General features: G+C 36.7%; 1 protein-coding gene across 4 annotated transcripts in view; it reads left to right on the top strand.

Annotated features, from left to right (window-relative positions):
• Positions 1-12,908, top strand: part of LOC136025915 (F-actin-monooxygenase MICAL3-like) — a 109,409-nt gene extending 96,501 nt beyond the window's left edge. For all 4 annotated transcript variants that reach the window (XM_065701981.1, XM_065701983.1, XM_065701979.1 and 1 more), the window contains 3 exons: positions 2,018-2,170; positions 6,258-6,402; positions 12,719-12,908. In XM_065701981.1, the coding sequence (XP_065558053.1) occupies positions 2,018-2,170; positions 6,258-6,402; positions 12,719-12,893 (473 nt within the window). In that variant the 3' untranslated portion in view covers positions 12,894-12,908. The remainder of the gene's footprint in view (positions 1-2,017; positions 2,171-6,257; positions 6,403-12,718) is intronic.
• Positions 12,909-22,595: the final 9,687 nt, after the last annotated feature.

Below are 22,595 nucleotides of genomic sequence, written 5' to 3'. Positions count from 1 at the left end.
GGCAGATAATATTATTCACAAGGGGCTGGCTGGTCATTTTTTGGATCTCAACATTTGAGACTAAATCTTTCCAGTGTGTATAAAGGATTCTACGGAGAAACGCATTTTCAAAGGCCAGAATCCGATGCTCTTGCTCTCCATTGATATGTCAAATTGGCATGCGTACCCCAGAATTGACAGAACATTGCTATCGATGATTCACAGTTTGACGAGGGGGGAAAAGACATTGATTGCCAGAACGTCTTCTTTCTCTGGGATGCTATATCTTTCTGCAATGAAACCAGTGTTTTCAATATGTACCCCAGGTATTTAAATTTTACCACTTGTTCCAACTCCTCTTCATCACACTTCAACTGAAGTCGTTAATTCGCTGTTACCATGTATTTGGTTTTGTTTTGTGCCGATTTTCAGGCCAACGCGTTTTGCCTTTGTGCTTCACCGAGAGAAAAATAGAAGTTCTAACTCTAAATTGCATATTGTTGGACACCAACTTTTCAATTTTTCATGGGGAATTTTTCCTACCAATCTTAGGGGTATAGGTCCGCACAAGTTGGCACCTTAGGGAGGGATAACATACATTTTTTTGGTAAAAGTTCGAAACACAAAAGCTGAACTTCTAGGCTATCAATTTCGGGATGGATGCTTCGGACCAATGATAAGGAATAAAACCCTTTCTTCCACCCAGTATCTCAGTTTGTTAAAAGGGATTTCCTCCCTACACTTTTGTGTATTTGCATGTTGTAAGACTAAACTGAAATATGCAAAATTTTGTATTTTCCCCAAGAAAGATGGTTATGGGTGGATGCTTATTTGTTTTATTTTTCCAGCTGGTTTCAAGCCCTTGTATCTGAAAATGATATTTCAAATTACTCTTCGTTATTGTGAAAAAAGGGTTATTTAAAAGCGAGTTTGCTTGTACTCTTCCAAAGACCCGATGGATATACTAATAAACTTGGTCGATCATTATAACATTTTTTTTTATAAGAGTAGTATCTTGAGAATAGCACTAAATGCTAAAGCGTAAAATAGGTAGGATTAGTGGCACCAATTCCTAAAAATGCTTAGTGAGTGGGGCAAAATGTATTTTCAAAATTGTATCGATGAAAATATCACAGACTGTTTTTCAAAGAAATATCCGAAAAAGCTGTTTTACGAAATCCAGAGTGGGGCTAAGACTCCTCATCCCAGTTGGTGCCAATTGGTAGCATCAGTACCGCAGCTAAAGGAGGTCCTAGACAGCCAATCATTTTGATCAAAAGTTTCCGTCAATCGATTGACGTGTGCTTCAATCAACCCTTCAATCTTGACCAAAGCTAATGTAACACACTGCTTTTGATCAAAACGATTGAATCATTCAAAATGTCTATCAGTCACCGTTAACGCTTGACTCAAGCGTCAAACAGGTTCCTAGCCGGTCAATCAGGTTAGAGTCAATCGATTGACGGCAGCTTTTGATCAAAATGATTGACCGTCTAGGACCTCCTTTAAGTGCATTAGGGTACCCTTGTCCCTCGGCACAGTGTCTGTAGGGGTGCAATCTAAATAAATGAATTTTACTTAATCCTCGTGGGATTTCTGAGGATAGAGGGGGGGGTGTAATAGTGTGCATATGTTTTGGCTGCAAGTAGGTTGGTGCTGCAGTGATTTTTTTTTTAGTAGTTGCTCTAGTGGAAATAGTAGGGGAACTACTGTTACTGTAACGTAGCTATAAAGATGGTAGTAGCTGGTATAAAGGTATTATAGATGAAAGATGGCAGTAGCATTATTAAAGATGGCAGTAGCTGGTGTTTATACCGTAGCTGGTATAAAGATGGCAGCAAATGGTGTCGAAAGACTATTAACTTGTAGAACTTGATTCATAAACCATTGGAACCTAATTGAAAAAAAAAATACCTACTGCTAGGGTACTTTGCTTTATCTTAAAATTTTGCCTAAAAACCAATTCCATACATCTGTCAAAGTTCAGATATTATAGACATTTTTGCGATGTTTAATATTTTCTCTTCTTTTTTATTAGAGAATTCAGATGAGAGTGAAGTCGTTGCTGTGTTGCCAGTTGCAAGTCCCCGCAAGCGAGGAAAGAGTAAGACGAAACTGGCTGAATATCCGGAAAGTTTAAATCCGTTTGATGACGGCCTTGAATCAGAAGATCAACACATGAAGTTAGATGGTACGTTCGTTGGCAATAAAAGACAGCATGAATCTTTAAATTTTGAAGATTGTGTGTACTTTAACGAGTTTCTCTTAGTTCATCAGCTTTTTTGTCGCTTTTTTTGTTTGTATATCGCATAAATTTGTGAGCCATATTTCGACCAATTCCGAACGTTCAATTGCTTCCAAATTTAACTGTAAATGTACTCAGAGGCGCCATTTGGGCCAAATCTTGGGGTGGGCATGAACTGCATCTCCCCACCCCCCACCCCCCCGCCGATTCACTTTGTGTAGCGGAAGAAAAATCCGGCTTTTGGCAGCACATTGATCGAATATTCTAAGTAAAAATGCATTTTCCGCACCCGTGTATTGCTTGGAAATGTACTGTAACCAAATGTGGAACTCAGCCACACTGACCTCTAAGATTAATTATAACAACAAAGAATACAATCAAAGAGGTTAAGTGATTAAACTGAAAGTGGAAAATTCAACCAGACTACAGGCTGGCATTCCTCAGCGAGAAACTTTCTTATTTAAGTAAACAATGCGTCGGTGAAAGTGACCTTCATTGTTATGCTGAGGGTTGTAACCAAAATCTCAGTGTCCCTTCAGCAGAAATCTTCCAGATCAAATATATTTACAAAAAGGAAAACATAACAAGAAAACAATATATATAACAACATTCAAGGTAACAAGGGGAACCGCCGAGCTTTCATCTTTGCAAAATCGTCAACAAGCTGGTTGTAGTCCAAATTTTTTACTAAATCCTTCTCTGCAAATATCAAAAGGAGGTGACTGAGACGATCATCTCCTCTTGTAGACCGCAGGTAGTTTTTCACCATTTCTAGGCTAGAAAACAAACGCTCATTGCTCGCTGTTGTCTCAGGAAGTGTGGCAGCAATACCAAGTTTTTATTTACTTCTGAGTAAGCCACTGGTAATCCCTGAAGATGGTCGACAATGTCTAGGAACTTTTCCGGCTTTTTCTCCTCATTGAGCAAGAAACGCTTGGCAATACCAGCTTAAGATTCGAGGAGAATGCTGTCGGTATCCAGCTCGCCGTAAAGAGAAGAGAAAAGCTTGAGCAGCTCTGTCCATAAACTTGGTTGAGCTTGGATCCAATGCTTCGAGCGTACTCAGCACTGGCAAGTTATCTGTGAACCTTCTGTCAAATTCGGCTAGTAGACGGTCAAAAGTTTTGAAGTATTCTTGCTTCATTTCATCCGCCAAAGTAGTAGTCCAATTTCCAGATTCGATGAAATTCTTTCCTAGCGTCAAAGTTGTCACAAATTGTTTCCGATGCTTGGTGATCTTTTGAATTCTTAAAGGTCGTCCTTTCTGACCAACAGAGGAGGGTCTAGTCGTGGGTCCATTCACAGCAGGCACTTCAATTTCGAGTTCTGTTGCAAACTCTTTAGCTTTCTTGAAAATTGATACAAATGAAGCATCTGAACGCAGGTCGGTGAGTTTGCTTCTTGTGGCCTGAATCAGGGTGCGCGATCGAGAAATAACCAAGTCGACGGCGACGGCATGGAGTTGCTGAGACAGCGATTTCGTCGCTCGCGTAATTGCTTCTATGTAGTGCAATTGGAAGATAACAAGGAACGATTCCATCAAGAAATGATAGGCCAGGAACTGACCTATTTTAGTCTATCAATTTAGAGGAATTACTGCAAATATTCAGAATTTATAATATTAATATAATCATCTAGGAAACGGGAATTTGACAGAACTTGAGAATTAGATTATGTATCTAACCTGCTTTCAAAGTTTACAATGGTTAATAGCAAATAGTGTTATTATTATGGACGGCAAAGGACTCTTTTTGTGGAAGCCTGGGCCCCCTGGAAAATCTGGGGTGGGCATTTGCCCACCCCTGCCCCCCCCCCCCCCCCCAAATGGCGCCCCTGTATGTACTGCGACAACAGTGCAATAATACAGCATCAATACTTATCTTGTATAAATAAAAAATATAAATGGGTCATTGGGCACAGAAAAAAGTATAAAATAAACACTCTTCTAAAAGTCTTGATAGTGCAGCGGTAAGAACATGTGTGTGTGGTCGTGGTAACTTATGTCTGAACCTCGGAAAAGAAATTTTTTCTTACAAAAGTCTAAGCTTCTTAGTCTTAGAGAAGACTAAAAAGCCAAAAACATTATTATAAAGTTAAGAAAAACTTATTTCCAAAACAGACGAAAAAGTAGAAAGTAACATCTTTGTGAGAATCTATGAAACTAAATGAAAACCGGGGTCTCACACAAGTTGATATTTTTAACTCGTTTTCCTATACTCACCGACTTTTTAATTTATGTATAGAGTGCCACTATAGAAGCTATTAAAACACTGTAAGTGCTACTATAGAAAAGTGATTTTCCTCGTTGGTTGAGGTGGGGAGCTGTAACTTCCCTGCATGAGGTTTCTGACAATGACGATTCCAATTGTGCAGTTTTTCAAAATTTCAATAAGTTTGTTTTCATAATAAACTTTTACCTTTAACATGAATCGAAATCACCACTATCATTTCTGGACATTATTTTAAATAATTTTTAATTATTTAATTAAAGTATTATTTAATTTTTCTTTTAAACCTATTAAATTAATTATTCATTCTAAATCATTTTTCATCTTATAAATTTTTTATATAGGTTGCTTGAAAACTAATATGCTCCTAAAACAAAATTCTGTTCTTTTTTTCCGTTGGTTTTGGGTGTCCATTAAGAGGCTAGTTTCGCATAATTCTGCAAATACAGGTAAATATCCTGAGCTATTTTTTTTCTGCATAAACAAGCTGACCAGCAATCAGTGGCTTTATTTCACGAAAATTAAGAGGGAGGGGGGGAATAAATTTTCCAAAATCTGGGGGGGGGGTGTACAAACTTGTCGTTTTCAATTGTTTTAAAATAAAAAAGAAGGCATTTTTCAACGCAAATACCCCAGAAAAAGGTATTATTCAAAATATAATGAGGAAAAATTCACATGGGGCACATCTCCCCTCTAATCGACCCCACTACTAGCAGTAATGATAAAAGTAATTATTTGACCAGCAGTGGTTGTTTTCAAGTTTATTTTTGCACTTTACTTCCATCAAAAAGTCTTTGTTTTTATTAAGTTTGGTTTGTTTTTTTTTTTTTTTTTTTTTTTTTTTTTTTTTTTTTTTATACCGGACAAAAAGTTTTTTTAGTCTAACTTAGTTGATGATAAAAAAAAGTCAATGGGTTTTGCTAAAATACAGTATTAAACATATATTTTATTTATGATCTCGCTTACACTTTCTCAGGATGCATTAATTAATTTTTAACTGACACAATGGTTTTTCCAATACGGCTAAGTGGGCCGACACAACGTATACTTTTAAGGGCGAAAGATCGAGGTATAGTCATTGACTTAGTCATTAGGTGAAAGACTTGGGCAAGTCACACAAGGATATTTGCTTCCATAGCAACAGAACACCAAATCAATTTGATTTTCTTTAAGCTGCTGTTCACACCTTTTGCTGGAACTTTGTCAGATGTATCAAATTTAGCTTAACTTACAGTCGTTTAATAGTCTTAGAAATTAGATCCAATAATTATTTTAGATCTTGGATTTTTAAGCCATTGTATCTGACATTTTTGCCATTGTTGCGCAACCTTGGACCCATTGGTTTGGGATGGACTGTCAAACCATTTCAGAAGAGGTCAATATATATATATATATATATATATATATATATATATATATATATATATATATATATATATATATATATATATATATATATATATATATATATATATATATATATATATATATATATTCCTCCAAAAAGAAAGAAAAGAAAAAGGATGGCTTACTCCTCAAAGATAGAATTGAAATATATTGTTTCGTTTGAAAAACGCCTATATTCCCAGTTACCGCAACTTAAATTGTTTATTAAATAAACGATAAGTTTTTTGTATGTAATTTCTAACGGCTCGGGAGGGAGGGGGGGATTTGTACAAAGAAAACCCAGGTGATTTGAAGCCCTATATTAAACCAAAGATTAATACCAAAATTATGTGGATTTCTCCTATAAGTAAGAATTTGCTCGGCTTTGTATCCAGCTTGAGAGTTCTATTACTTTGTAGATAAGGCTGAAGGGACTAACCAAGAGAAAGGATCCTTGACCCTCAATCCCTTTGAAGAAGAAGATGAAGACTTTGATGACACAAATCCATTCGCCGAAGATGTAATTAGTGTAAGGAAATCACCAGTTCCACTTCCAAGAAAAAGGTATATTCTCTTGTAAAAATGCAAGATTCATCTAAGGTTAGGTTCACACACAAAAAGTTGCAGCGATAGGCAATTTTCGTCAATCGCGGCGTTGGCAATTTTCGTTGCCTTGTTGTTCACACAGGATTTTCGCATCGGTCTGTTTTTATCCGCAAAAAATTTGAAATTAAAGTACGTGAGAAGAATGAATCAAGATGATGTTCTGCTTCTATTTCTTGTTGCAAAGAGGAGAAAGAGAAAGAGGAATTCGGGCAGCTTTCCTAGTCAGGTAGAATTAAACTGAATAGCCATTATCAGCTTCTCAATAATATTATCAGTATCTTCCATTATGTTGCTGTTGCGTGCAGACAATTGCTATTAAAATTTCTTCTTCGCCCGATCAAAGTTGAATTTTTTCAACTCTGCGAAGTTGCTCAACGGAGCACGTAAAATTGTTCAAACTGGCAACTAAATTGCGGGGATGGACGATTTTTGCTCCTGTGTAAACATGTGTGTGAGTAAGAGTAGAAAAAATAAGATGTTCGGACTCCTCAAATAAGCATTCATTTGGTTCTACCTAAAATAACAAATGCTCGAGAATTATTTGTTTAACGGTGGTTAAGCTAACGGTAACTGTACTGTAAAGGTACTAATTGTAACTGTAGCTGTTTGCCATTTTGATGCTTTTTTTCATTTCGATAATTTTTCTTGAAGGAAACTTTGGGATTGGAAAGTCTACAAATCTAAGGGAAATGAGGGACAAGGGTTGGCACTCTTCTGAGTTAAAAGCTAGCACTAAGCCAATGGGCCAAAATCACTAGACTAAAACAAAATCTTTAAAACACAGACTGAGTGAAGCCATGTGTTCATTTGCTTTTTTAATGTTAGCGCTATTAAACATATACATTTTGTCCCTAACCTTAAACTTATCTGTGTCAGCAAGTGGGTGGAGGAAGTACATTATGTTTTTGTCAAGTCTACAAATCAAAGCTAAATGAGGGACAAGGGTTGCCAATCGTCTGAGAAAAAAGCTAGCACTAGCTCTGGGTTCACACAAATGTTCACACAGGAGCAAAAATCATCCATCGCAGTTTAATTGCCAGTTTGAGCAATTTTATTTGCTCCGTTGAGCAACTTCGCAGAGTTGAAAAATTTCAACTTTAATCGGACGACGAAGCAATTTTTATGGCAATTTTCTTCGTGCAACAGCAACATAATGGAAGATACTGATAATATTATTGAGAAGCTGATAATGGCTGTTCAGTTTAATTCTACAATATATGAAAAGAAAGCAAAAGGTCACAAAAACTCAGTGCTTCTGCTAAAAGCATGGGAGCAGGTGCCCAGGGCGTCAAGATTATCAGGTAAAGAATAAATAAAATTCTCATGTGTTTTAATTTCATATTTTTTGCGGATAAAAATTGACCGATGCGAAAATCCTTTGTGAACGACAAGGCAACGAAAATTGCCAATTGCCGTGATTGACGAAAATTGTCTTATCGCGGCAACTTTTTGTGTGTGAACCTAAAATAAGCCAATCGACCGAAATCACAAGACTAAAACTAAAATCTCTAAAACACAGACTGAGTGAAGTGATGTGAGTGAAGTTTAGTTGCTTTTTTAATGTTAGCGCTATTAAACATTTATATTTTGTCCCTAACCTTAAACTTATCTGTGTCAGCAAGTGGGTGGAGGAAGTACATTATGTCTTCTTCTATGGCGGCTTGCTTTGGGTAAACATACCTTAGACTTATATGTGTCAGCAAGTGGAAGGAGGAAATACATTACGTCTTCTTCTGTAGTGGCTCCCTTAGAGTTATCAAACGAATTCGGACTTAAGAATCTGGCACATATACCAGTAACTCCATTGTCGCCTCTACATGGAGGCGGGACGGCTGACCAGTTATATTCTTTTACAAAGAATTAAATCAAAAGTATGATTGAGAATGGGTTTTTTAAAGACAACGAAGATACTGGACAAAAGAAAACGATATTTCGGGAGGACAACGGCTTCCCTTCTTCAGCGCTATAAGAGAAAGTAACAAGGAAACAATAAAGCAAATAAAAACTAATGATGCAGACAACAATCAGAAAAAAAAAGAATAATCACCAAAATTGGAATAATTAAAAAACATAAATAAGCAATCAATGCAGAAAACCAACAACTGAAAAAATCAGAATTAACAGAATTGAAAACTTTTGAAAGTCAAAGAACCTGATTTAGAAGCGAGCCACCAATATCTACAATAAAAAATAAATATTCTCACTTAATATTAGATAATTGACTGAATTTTTGAAGATTCTTTCAAACAGTGAATAAGTGAACTTAAATAGCTATCTAAGCTACCTTTAAAAGCCTCATTTTAGATCTTAATTACTTTAATTTATTTTTTGCTATGGCGGGCGAATTTGGTCTGCGAAATTATCTTCGTTTTATATTCCTTTAGTGATAGTTTGTTACTTTCCAATTTTGGTGGACGTATAGTTGCCAACGGATGCAAATGTTTTCAAAAGACTGCGCTGCCACTTCTTGTTGTTGGCTGAGATGCCATGTTTCTAATACATAGAGTTGGACGGGCAGAACGCTACTACTAAGCATATGAAGCTTAAGCCGGAGATAGAAAGTACACGGGTCTTCTAACTTTCTTTTAGCCTGTTGAAAATTTATAATTTGGCCCTGATTGCATCTTAGACCTTTCTGTTGCAGCAAGAGGCAGCAGAAAGTGTACTTTTAACTCTTTCTCTGTGACGACGGCCTTCCCGTGGCAGCGAAAGACAGCAGGAAGTGCACTTTTATATCTTCCTCTGTGGTGAGGACTTTTCTATGGAAGCAAGAGGCAGAAGGAAGTACACTGTTATGTTTTCGTCTGTGACGGAGACATTGCTATGACAGCACTCTTCACGGAGATCTTTCTATCGCCGCTTGAGGCAGCAGCAAGTGTATTTTTATGTCTTCCTCTGTGGCGGCGACATTTCTCTGGCAGTGAGAGACAGCAGGAAGTGTACTTTTATGTCTTCTTCTGTGACGGGGACATTTCTATGGCAGCAGGAAGCGTACTTTTATGTCTCTATCTGTGACGGAGACCTTTCTATGGCAGCAAAAGGTAGCATTGAGCGTATTTTTATGTCTTCTGCTGTGACGGGGACCTTTTTATGACAGCAAGAGGCAGCAGGAAGCGTTCTTTTATGTCTTCCTCTGTGATGGGGACCTTTTTATGGCAGCAGGAGGCAGCAGGAAGCGTTCTTTATGTCTTCGTCTATGATGGGGACCTTTTTACGGCAGCAATAGGCAGCAGGAAGCGTTCTTTTATGTCTTCCTCTGTGACGGGGACCTTTTTATGACAGCAAGAGGCAGCAAGAAGCGTTCTTTTATGTCTTCCTCTGTGACGAAGGTCTTTTTATGGCAGCAAGAGGCAGCAGGAAACGTTCTCTTTTTGTCTTCCTCTGTGACGGGGACCTTTTTATGGCAGCAAGAGGCAGCAGGAAGCGTTCTTTTATGTCTTCCTCTGTGACGGGGACCTTTTTATGGCAGCAAGAGGCAGCAGGAAGCATTCTTTTATGTCTTCCTCTGTGATGGGGACCTTTTTATGGCAGCAAGAGGCAGCAGGAAGCGTTCTTTTATGTCTTCCTCTGTGATGGGGACCTTTTTATTGCAGCAATAGGCAGCAGGAAGCGTTCTTTTATGTCTTCCTCTGTGATGGGGACCTTTTTATGGCAGCAGGAAGCGTTCTTTTTATGTTTTCCTCTGTGACGGGGACCCTCCTATGGCGGCAAGAGGCAGCAGGAAGTATACTTTTATGTCTTCCTCTGTGACGGTAGCTTCGGTTAACGAAAGAATTCAGACCTTGGACTCTGGAAATATTCCTGCATAGCACAATCTCGAGCTAACTCCATTGTGTCCTTGACATGGATAAGGGACGGCTTAAGTGCTATATTAATTTAGTGCTAGTTCATTTCTTCCCGATTTCTGTGGATGTCGAGTTGCATAACGATGTAAATGTTTTCAAAGTTTGATTTTTTGTCTCATTTCTTTACGAACGGCTGCTCAAACACAACCTTGCACTGTAAAACAATATTAAACTTGAGCATAAAGAGCAGGGAGTGCAGGAGGGGGTAGCTGCGAAACTACGAAAAGTTTTATAGTGTTAAAAAAAACCTTTTAATTCATGGCAGTGGCTCTTGTGTTTGAGCAGTAGTTCTTAAAGTAATGAGACAACAAGTCAAGCTATAGTGTACAAAGTAGGGGGCTCATAAAGGAGCGACCCCCCTAACATATGGAATGATTTCTGTGAAGCCTTACGATTTAAATCTTTAATAATTTCTCGCCCGTCTGTAGGCTGATTTCAAATGCGTATTTCTACTTTAGGACCTAACATGCACTAGTAAGGACTTAAAAATCAAGAAGAAGTTTTGTTAAACTTTTGAAAAAAAATTTGAAGAAAAAATTTTGAAAAAAAAGCATTTTGAAAAAAAAATACTATTACGAGGAACCAGAGGGGAAAGATGTCATTAAGGTGAAATCAGAAATATTGATGAGAGTGATACTTTAATTGGGATTATTCATCAAAGATTAATTTCTTTAGAGATTTTTATCTTTAATCCTGCTATTCATATTATCTGTAGGTAAATAATGCAGCCTGGTGCCGTGATTCTATTTTGCATAACGAAAATTTAATCAACCAATGGCAGTGCAAAAACGGTTTTTTCATTACAGCACAGGAAATCTGTTTTCAATTGGCTGGTTTATTTTGCCGTTTTATCCCTTGGACATGTAATGGAGTAGTCGTAACAAAAAATTAATAGATTTAATTTTTTTACTTTAATTTGATTAATTTAACTTAAAGAGTAATTTGATCTGATTAGATTGAATTAGATTTACATCTGTTTGAAGAGGCCAAAGCCTCTCGAAAAGTAGTAACACTGATTTCCCTGGCCGGTCAGCTAGATAATGTATCTAATCAACTTTTAAATTTAAATTTAAACAATTTTAACACGATTTACTGCAATAAGTTGGTCTATATCAAAAAAATGCTTGAAACAGCGATCGGCTGTACATTATTCATGCCAAGTCTGTGTGATTAAAAACACGTCAAAATCGGTTGGCAGTCGTTGAAAAAAGATAGTTTTTCGATTTTTTAAGCGAGTTTAGATCCTCCTTCAAGAAAACATTTCAAATCATTTTTCCACTCTGTGACACCAGAATGGATTGATGCTCTTTTTGGCAATACCGGGCGCAATTAACTTTCTTTTTTTTTGGGGGGGGGGGCTTGGGGAATGAGGGGTATCGGGCCATGGAGGACCAGGGGCAGCTCCCGTAAGTTTTTGAATAAAATACTGTTAATCAGTTTTTTTTGGGGTGGGCAGGCCATGGAGTGCCAGGGGTGAGTTGTCATAATTTTTGGATTAAAATATCATTAACAAGTTTTTTGGGAGGGGGAGTTGGGCCACGCAGTGAAGGCAGGGGTCAGGTCCCTTAAGTTTTGTAATAAAAAATCATTCGTACGTTTTTTTTCAGTAGGGGTGGGGGTTGGGCTTATTTGATATTCCCAAATTTTTAATCTTTAATAAAAGTAAGAACACGTCCAAAATCGGTTGGCAGTCGTTGAAAAAATGATAATTTTTCGAATTTTTAAGCAAGTTTAGACCCTCCTTCAAGAAAACATTTCAAATGATTTTTCCACTCTGTGACAGCAGAGTGGATTGATGCCCCGTTTGGCAATTCTGGGCCAGGGTTTGATACCCGCTACTGCAAGGTCAGGTCAAGCTTGCTACTTGTCCTTGTAAAATGGTCCAGCAACTGAAAGCGTTAATTTGACACTCTATGCGCCAGCAATGGCTATGGAGAATCTTTATCCTTATTTAATTTCAAAATTCTGATATTATGATATTAAGAACACATAACGTAAAGGAACATAGACACGTAATATAATATAGACTCGGTATCATAATATGTTACAGAACCATTTGAAACGATATTCCTCTAATAATGACGAAAAAATTAATGGATTGAAATTGTTTCGTATATTTACTTTTAATTAATTAATTTTTCCTAATAAAGTTTATTCTTAGTTTTATTCCTAATTAAGTTTATTCTTAATTTTTGTCTAATGAAGTTTATTCTTTATTTTTTCCTTTCAGTTGGATTTGTTAAAGAATAATTAATTAAATGTATATTAATTTGTTTATTAATAATTAATGTTTATTATCAATTAATTGCGTTCGTTTATAAATTAATAAAAAGTTATTTTGTTTAGTTTCAATTGATTAACACTACATGAATTTATTAATTGATTAATTTTAATTAGTTAACTAATTAATTATTTGCTTAATATTGCAGTTTAGAATCTTCAAGGGAATCTTCATATCCGTACATGCGCAGTCCCTCTCCCTCATTGTCAATTGGGTCTTCTATATCAATGACACCAACCCTGAGAAAGCGTTTGACTCCAATTTCTCCCATGACCGACACTTCAAGGGTAAGTCAGCTTCCTTTTTTCCCTCGTCCTTCATAAAGATATTTCATTCTTCCATAGATCTGTTGGAAGAGAAATGAAGGAAGGTAAAACCATGCGAAAGCTAAACCCAAGATATAAGAGTATCGCCTGGACTATCGCCTTAAATGATTCTCCTAATAAAATGGCCTTACTTCGAAAGATTCTAAATACCTCACTTTGTGTCTGACAAGTACATTCTGGAAAGCTATTCTCATTGAAGACGTTTTTGTGTAAGTTATGGTATGTTATGTTGAACAAACACCATGTTACACCAAACACCATGGAAAGCTGTTCTCATTAAAGAAGTTTTTGTGCAAGTTATTATATGTTATGTTAAACAAACACTATGTTACACAAAACACCATGGAAAGCTATTCTCATTAAAGACGTTTTTGTGTAAGTTATGGTACATTGTGTTAAACAAACACCATGTTACACCAAACACCGTGGAAAGCTATTTTATTAAAGACGTTTTTGTGTAAGTTATCATATGTTATGTTAAACAAACACCATGTTATACCGAACACCATGGAAAGCTAGTATCATTAAAGAGGTTTTTGTGTAAATTATGATATGTTAACCAAACACCATGGAAAGCTATTCTCATCAAAAACGTTTTTGTGTAAGTTATGGTATGTTATGTCAAACAAACACCATGTTAGGAAAGCACTATGTTGAAGTGTGTAGTTAGGATAAGACGAAGAAATCTCTCCGCGCCATTTAGTTTGTGATGTCGCTAGAGGGCACTCACTGCCAGCAGTAGGTTTAATTCACCGCTAGGGAGAGATTTGACCTGGTAATAACTAGGGAGGATGTTATCAAGATTCAATACTCTATTTTTTGTCGTTAGGAGGCTTTGGCACATAGTTTGTCTTTTCCGACATAAAATAATTTTCGGTAATTTGCAATGCTATCATTTGCAAAACTAGATCAATACCACGTTCGAAATCTTTAGGCATAGGAAAGAACAGAATCGAGTCATATGAAACCCTGGGGCGTCAATGAAAGAAAATGTAGGTGGAACAAGTATTTTTTCGTTAAAAGCGGGTAACATCACAGGGAACTTCCCTCTGTTGCTAACAGTCTTTGATTAACCTTGTATATCCTGGCTTTACCTTTTCTAGTTCACCTCTTTTTTGGAATCCCTAAACTTGCCATGATATTTTAGGAATAAGGTGACATCACAGATGTCACCTTATTCTTAAAATATCACTATCCCAATTTCTTTCATCTATCTTCTTAAAATTAAATTCAAACATATCCCAATCATTAAGTCTTGTCTCACAACGTTTTAGATTGACATTGTCGATCAACAATCTGTTTTGGCGGGACATTGTTGACAGTAATCGTGTTCTAACGACTAACATAGGTTTTATTGATGAAAATTGTTTATTAAAATGATCCACAATTGAAGCCTTTGTTTGTCAAACTCAAATTGGTTCAATTTAAGGGAATTCGATACATTAAAGGATCACCCTACCTCTTCCATTATGAATGTTTTAGTGGCAAAACTGGCCAAACAAAAGTGGCCATATAGTGTGGCAAAACAAGTTAGAATTGATTGGGTAGTCCTGCCATAATTTGTAGTGTTTGGATAAGATATGTGAAAAAACGACGGAAACTAAAAGCCGACGTCTGCTTTCCGAGAAATCTTAGAAAAAATATTCAGCATCTCGCGTTTTGTGCTAGAGATTCATTTTTGATAAGACCTATATCGTTTGAAAGTATGAATTTAGTTTTCTCCATGGAGTAAAATTGTCTTTTTAAAGCCCAGGAAAGGACATTCCCTGAAAATTTTTTAGCATAATTCTAGGAAATGCCAACAATCAGCTCAAAAGAAATGTCTTTTTGTCAATTTCGCAGCTTTGGGAGTTCCTTGTGGTGCTGTCCCACTTTGACTGAAATTCACGCCGACACAGTTTCAATGTATTTTTAATCAAAATTCAAAGTCAAGCCACAAATTCTCAATAGTTTCCTGTGATAGCTAATCCCATGAGATAATTTGCTAATGGATCCTTTGTCTTTGAGACGGTCAGCCGACGCTGAGGCTTACTGAATGATTTTTAAGGTATCCTATCTTCTTAAGTGGAAAATTCATGGATAAATACCATGTGAGAAAATCGATTTCTTATTAAAATTTAGAAAAGAAAAACTGTTACTTTGCCATAACTGCTGTTATACTTATTATCCGCTTGATCTCTTGTGTAAAAGAAAGAGATGAGAAACTGTATTCTTCTGAATTGACGACCCCTTTCCCCTCCAAAGGGCACTGAAGCAATTCTGTTGTGTTTAACCGAAACTTTTAGAATTTTATCTGACAGTGAGAAGGTGTATTAATTGTGAAAATTACGGGAGTAAACATGATTTTAATTAAAAATTGTGAGTAAGTAATCGGGTTAACGACGCTTCTTCATACTAAGGACCATGCGTCAGCCCTGGGGTTTGTTGTTACACCAAGGCTCGATCTTGTTACAGCAAGGCTCTACTTGCTTCGCATGGCATTGATTTCAACAAGGTTTAACAGGTCATTGATTTGTGTATCATGTACAAGTCAGTGTAATTTTGGGATTTTTGACCTGTACAGTTAGTCTTATGTTTGTGTTCAAAAGCTCAGGCACCACTAACTATCATTGCTAAGGAGTTATAACCACCACTAACTACTAAGGTCCCTGTGTCGACCCTGCAGTGCGTTGCTACATTTTGATTTATCTCTTGGTCCCGTATTACCAAGCTAAGATCAAACCTACTAAGCCACTGCAGGACAAATTGAAAATTTTAAAAATAATGTTCAACTAATTTTGAAAATATTGCCGTTTATTTCCAGCAATGCTAGAAATTTGTGTTCTAACGAAAATTTACGAAAATTAGTACTAACCTACAATTGTCGATAAACAAATTTGTTCTCGCGATTGTTTATCAGAAATGTTTTCGACAGGAAACCCCTATTGTGAGCTAATAGAGCTTCCGATGACAAATATAGATAATGTTGTTTATATAGAAAGCTAAATCATAGATGGTGCGGAGGATCCACGGGATATTCTAGCTACGAGTTGACGATTTCCGTGCTATCCATTATTATTATCGGATTTGGATTGTGAATTGATGTTATCATCAATACTGCTACTACTAACAATCGTTTCATTACCAAGCCACTGAGGCCAAATACATCTGCGTATGCTCCTCCCGCATCCCAATCTATTCGAAACTTCCCTTTCTACATCCTTCCAAAAATATTTAGGGATCTGTCATTTTTCATCCCCAGAACATGTCCTAACCATCTCAGCCTGTATCTTATTGTAGCCCTAGAAAGCGGGATTAAAGTACATTTTTCGCACAGCTTTCTGTTTGAAATATGGTCAATCAAAGAGACACTCAGAAGAACCCGTAAACAATTCCTCTGAAAAACATCCGACAAATCCTCCACCTTCCGAATCGTCTACGTTTCAGAACCGTGCTTACCACTGTCATCATTGTTGCTTCCAACGAATAATTAGTCGTTCTTCCTGGTTATAAAATGTCTCTAGTATTATTTTAACTGAATTGGAAAATTTTTTTCCTTTTTTAGCCAATCATACTCCCGTTGGCCAGATGGAGTATTTTTTGTCTGTCCGTCTGTCTGTCCCGGTTTTGCTGGTTTAAGCACTTCCAGATTAGCTGGGACGACGAAATTTGGCAGATGTATGAGGGACCAGACCAAATTAAATTGGAAATAGTCGTTTCCCCGATTCTACCCTCTGGTGGGGGAGTGGAGGAACGGTTAATTCGGAAAAATTAGAAAAAATGAGGTATTTTTTACTTACCAACGGATGATCAGATCTTAAATAAATTTGACGTTTAGAAGTATATGGTGTCTCAGAGCTCTTATTTCAAATCCCAACCAGATTCGGTGATATTGGGGAGAGTTGGAGGGCGAAACCTAAAATCTTGGAAAACGCTTAGAGTAGAGGGATCGGGATGGAACTTTGTTTGAAAAATAAGCACCAGTCCTAGTTATGTGACTGACATAACCGGAACGGATCTACTGTCTTTGGGAGAGTCGGTGGGGGGGGGGTTAATTCTGATTAACTAGAAAAAATGAGATATTTTTAACTTACGAAGGAGTGATTGGATCTTAATGAAATTGCATATTTACAAGGACCTCGTAACTGAGATGTCTTATTTTAAATCCCGACCGGATCCAGTGTCATTGGAGGGAGTTGGGGGGGGGGACCAGAAATTTTGGAAAACGCTTAGAGTGGAGAGATCAGGATGAAGCTTGGTAGGAAGAATAAGCACAAGTCCAAGATACATGACTGACACAACTGGACCGGATCCGCTGGACCGGAAAACTGGACCGGAAAAACAGAAATCTTGGAAAACGCTTAGAGTGGAGAGATCAGGATGAAAATTGATGGGAAGAATAAGCACAATTTCTAGATATATGATTAACATGACTGGAACGGATTCGATCTCTTTGGGGGAGTTGGGGGGGATTTCCATGCTTTGGTGAGACCGGTGCTACTGGACGTTCTAGGACGATGAAAATTGATAGGCGTGTCAGAGACCTGCAAAAATTGACTTGATAACAGTCGTTTCTCCGATTCTACCATCTAGAGGGCTGAAGGGAGAGGAAAAAATGAAAAAAATGAGGTTTCTTTAACTTATGAATAAGTGATCGGATCTTAATGAAATTTGATATTTTGAAGGAGCTCGTGTCTCAAAGCTCTTATTTAAAATCCCGACCATACCCGGTGATATTGGGGGAATTGGAGGGGGAAACGGGAAATTTTGGAAAACCGCTTAGAGTGGAGAAATCGGGATGAAACTTTGTGGGAAGAATAAGAACAAGTCCTAGACAGATCATGGACATAACTGGACTGAATCCGCTCTCTTTGGGGGAGCTGGGGGGGTGTTAATTCAGAAAAATCAGAAAAATTGAGGTATTTTTAACTTAAGAACGGTTGACTGGATCTTAATGAAATTTGATATATAGAAGGAACTCACGTATCAGAGCTCTTATTTCAGATCCCGACCTGATCTGGAGACATTGGGGAGAGTTGGAGGGGGAAACCGGAAATCTTTGAAAACACTTAAGAGTGGAGAAATCTGGATGAAACTTGGTGGGTAGAATAAGCAAATGTCGTAGATACGTGATTGACGTAACCGGACTGGATCCGCTCTCTTTGGGGGAGTTAGGGGGGTGGTCCAGTGCTTTGGCATTTTGAGATTTCAGAGATAAAGCATCCTTGAATTTATACAACGAAAAATTGTTCTCCCACAAAAGTTAGGATTAGTGCAAAAACTTAAAAGAAATAGTCATCTTTCTAAATTGCGCTAAAGACCAAAGCATACACCTAAGAAATTCAGAAGAAGTAATGGGCCAGTGGCGGCTCTGATCTCTCTTGTGCTTGGGGCAAAATCTTGATTAGCCCCCCCTCTCCTCCTTGTTTCCCACAAAAATTTTCAAGTCAAAATTTAACAAAATTTTCATGCATTAACAAAGCCATTTTCAATTCATTAACTAATTAGTAATCTATACTTCTAAATGTTTTTAAATTTATTACTTAAAACATTTAATTAGTATTGTTTAATCATTTTTATTTATCTTCTTTTTATTAATCAATCAATAGTTTATTTATTATTTTCATTTATTAACTGCGTGCTCTACTTTGTTAGTAAAATTTCAAAATCATTATACCTGTAGATTATTTGTTTCCAGTTGTACGCAACTAAACTTTCTTTGCCCGGAGCAAGTTCGCCCTCTGTCCCTCCTCTTAAACTGCCTCTGCTCTGGACGCTCAGTTAGAGATAATCTGATATAAATCTTAGTTTGTAAATATTGCTATTTTATGACTATTTACAATTCACACATTATTGTTAATTAAATTTCAGGTATTTTATTTAAATATTTTTGAAAGATTTGTGTTCCTTCATGGAAATTTTAATAGCTAAATCTTAGATCATTTTTCATACTATGATGTTTCTCCCTCTTTTCACCTATACAGAGTCCTTAAAAACAGACCATATGTTTCAAGGAACTCTTGATTGGTGAATACTGCATCTCTTCGTGTTGTTTATCGCAGTTCGGGTCCTGTCATCGTAATAGCCTACTGTATATAGTGGATCCTCCTGGAACCATTTGCGGAAACTTGATTGAGAAACGGGGTCTCGGCATCGATGAGATTAGTATCTAAATTGCTATTCTAAAGTGTTACATTCACCATGAAGTAGTGTTCGCCACTTTTGAGTTGTTTATCTTTTGTCTCCACGATCATGTTGATCCCTCCCCCCCTTAACTAGTCATATTTTACAACGCATGCATAATGGGACATGTTTTTTTATATCAGTTAATTTAACTGTGAAAAAAAAACAGCAAAATAAGTAGACCCATGAATGGATCTATAGCACAAATTGAGACCTAATAAGCTGTTTTTGAGTTCCTATCGGCACCTCTTCTGGTCTCTAGAGCACTCGGCCACCACAAACTTGGATGAAGTCCAAATTAGGGCTTGAGAGGGATTTTAAGCTCCCACCCCTACTCCATCCCTTCTTCTTCTTCTTGTGTGGGTAGTTTTGGAGACGCTTTTGCATAATCTCATCTCTGGAATTCAGGACCCTGCAGTGGGTTTCTGCAGCTGAGCTCGAACTCCGGGTCCCGTATTACCAAGCAAAGATTAAATCAGTTTGATTAAAACTGATGTATGTAAGAAACAAAATTCCATAAATCACTCCCCGACTACTATAAAAGTTGACAAAATTTTTCAAGTGCAAGTGAAAATTCACAGCGTCCATGGTAAAAATTTTGTGAAGGTGGTGACATTTTTACTTGAACGCAAAATCGCATTGCCGTTAGAAATCATTTCAGCGACCGTTGCTAACGCGGTACAAATATACCGTTTTTAGGTGCAAAACTAATTTGTCGGTACGTTTTTTTTTGCTCCTTTCTGACTCGGATCTCTATTTAAGCTTTATCGAAAATTTTCTTCTTGTTGTGGCAAATTTTTAATCTGCTGATAATATGGTACAAATTAATCTCTTAGGGTACAATCTTAGTCGGGAAACTGGTGGAAATTATTTCAAAGTGTTGGCAACGCTGATTACAGCTAGCAGTTAAACAGAACACATTTCTTAAAGTAAATGAAATGACCTTGTATTATTTTAAATCATGGCTAGGTGGCTCCTAGGATTTGAGCCAAATTCAGAATTACTTATTTTCGAAGCAAGGACTTATCTGCAAGGACTAGCATTTATCATGCCGTAAATGTAGGGATGGAGATGTGTCCTCTAGTGATACAGTGGGTAAAAACTAAAAAAAAATCGGTACTTATCTATTATAGTCAGCACACTCAATAAGTAAAGTTAGGTTAATCCCAATGAAATATACGTAAGTATGATGAAAATAAACTACTTTAGTAAAATAGAAACTACTGGAAATTAGGCCCCCCAGAATCCATTATATTAAATGGTTTATAACCTAACTAAAATATTTGATTAAAATATAGCCACATTTTAGTGTATATATACTCTCTCATGCTAAGCTGAAAGTAACTGTAGCGGCTATAACAGAAATTCTTTTTTTTTTATCTTGTCTAAATTACTCATTTTTTTTACATTTTTTTAGCTCGGTATTAAGTCTTTGCCCAAGACAAACTCAAAGCTTTTAATTTTTTTTTTAAATAAACTTCATTGAAAAAATGCTTGTTCCTCTGACCGAAATTATTTACTGTTAAGCTATCCGCTGATTTTCCGGATGGGCAAAATTTTATAGAACCATCTCTCCCCCCTCTCGCTGATAAGCAATTAAAATAGGAAGTCGAAGAAAACAAGCAGTGTTGTATACTCATTTTCCATATCATTGAGAAAAAGCTCATTAGTTCATGCTTTCATTCGTCACAATTTTCCTTTTTCCTTTAAGCCTATTCGATAATCCTTAGATGTTAAGCTTGTTTCATTAATTAATAGGGATAAAGATAAACGCAGACACAACGAAGGTAATTGAAAATGAATATCAGGGCTTAGCAATAGATAAATATAGTTTGCAAGTTTGCAGTCCCTGTTACTATGGCGTGGAGCAGGTGGTCTTTTGGCGTGATTATATGTCGCTGCATTAGTTATAAATAAAGGGTAGTTAAAATGACGTCTTTTCTTAATTCCAAATAAAAAAATAAATCTCTCCCCCCCCCCGCCTGTACTGATGAAAAATCTTTAGCTAGGAAAGAGCGGCGGGTCTACGGGGCTTGGAGCGATTCAACTTGTACAGAGGTCTTGCGTTACAAAGAGTCCAGAGTACTATTGAAAAGCCTGTTATTTTGCTGTATTTAACATTCTGTTTTCTTAGAAAGGATAAGAATACTATACTAATATTATAATAATATAAAATATTATACTACTTTCGGATTTAAAATAATTTTGTTTGAGCCGTTTCGTCGTATTCCGTACACGAAAAAACCGCATAGCGTTGCTCCTATTTATCTGCATTCTTACAATATCTAATATAATATTATTCATTATACAATTTGTTATATTTTAAATAATGATTCTTACATGATGTAATATAACGTATTTTTTTCTACTAGATGATCAATACATTGAAAATAAAAGCATAATGCGCCTCCCTTGTGGGTTTTCTTCGCAGTTTGTTAGATTTTTTTATAATTTAATTTCAGACCTAATCATGTGACTCTGATTATAATGTATATATAATAGTAGAAACTGTTGAACTTTTTTGGACGTTAAGGCCAAAAAATTGTTAACTTAATCGATTCGAAAGGTCCAGTACTCCTGAACAAAAGATTATTTTGTAACATCTTTATATTTGTTTTATTATTTTGTAAATCCTTTTGGCAGCTTTCCTTTTGATACTTGGACGAGACAAGTGTCACCGAAAAAACGATGGAATAAAAAAAAAAAAATGGTCCGTTCTTGACATATATATTTTCTGCTGTATCGCTTATATCCTAGGCTCAGTTCCAAAGTTTCCCAGTTGTTTCCCGGCTCTAAGTGTTTCAACACTTGAATGACGGGAAAGAAAAGGATTTAGTATCCTGGTAAAGGACTTGTGTTGCTTGACATTCGATATATTATTGAAAAAACGTTGCTGGTGAGGCCCTAATGTTCTTAAATTACATTTATAAAGATATTGTCAGGGGACATTGGGGAAAGCAGGAGTTTACATTGGCGAGAGGGCAAGCATAGAATTTTCGCCACAATATTTCAAGGAGAAAAAACCTTTTTGGTCATATGCTGAAGGATTTTTTCAATAGTGCTCTTATTTAAAAAAAAAAAAAGATTTTCTTTTAGTCCGTACAAAAAGGAGACAAATCCTAAAATCCGAATTTTGAAGAAGATTAAGAAACCATAAAGAAAACAGATTCTGAAACTATTTACGAGGGGGGGTATAAACTGTGTGAGCGCTGTTTGTCAAAGAGGATTGGAGATGATATATAAACAATATTCACATAGGCCTAAGCTCTGTCGTTAGCCTTTTTTGTCAGGAATGCGTATAATCCATATCAGCCTCGTCTTAAACTATTTACCGAGGTGGATTAGAAACTATAATCTGCCTGCATAGGCACTGTTTGTCAAAGAGGATTGGAGAGGGCATATAAGCAATATTCACATAGGCCTGCACTTTGTTGCCAACCTCTTTTTGTCCAGAACGTGTATGGTTCATCTCAAACTCCCTTTGGTCAATGATGCTCACACTCATTCCCCAATCCCCTTTGGCCAAATATTCCTCAG

The sequence above is a fragment of the Artemia franciscana genome, chromosome 4, assembly GCF_032884065.1.
Source record: "Artemia franciscana chromosome 4, ASM3288406v1, whole genome shotgun sequence".
In the NCBI taxonomy this organism is placed as follows: Eukaryota; Metazoa; Arthropoda; class Branchiopoda; order Anostraca; family Artemiidae; genus Artemia; species Artemia franciscana.
The sequence above is the reverse complement of the archived record's forward strand: the minus strand, read 5'-3'. Positions and strand labels throughout refer to the sequence as shown.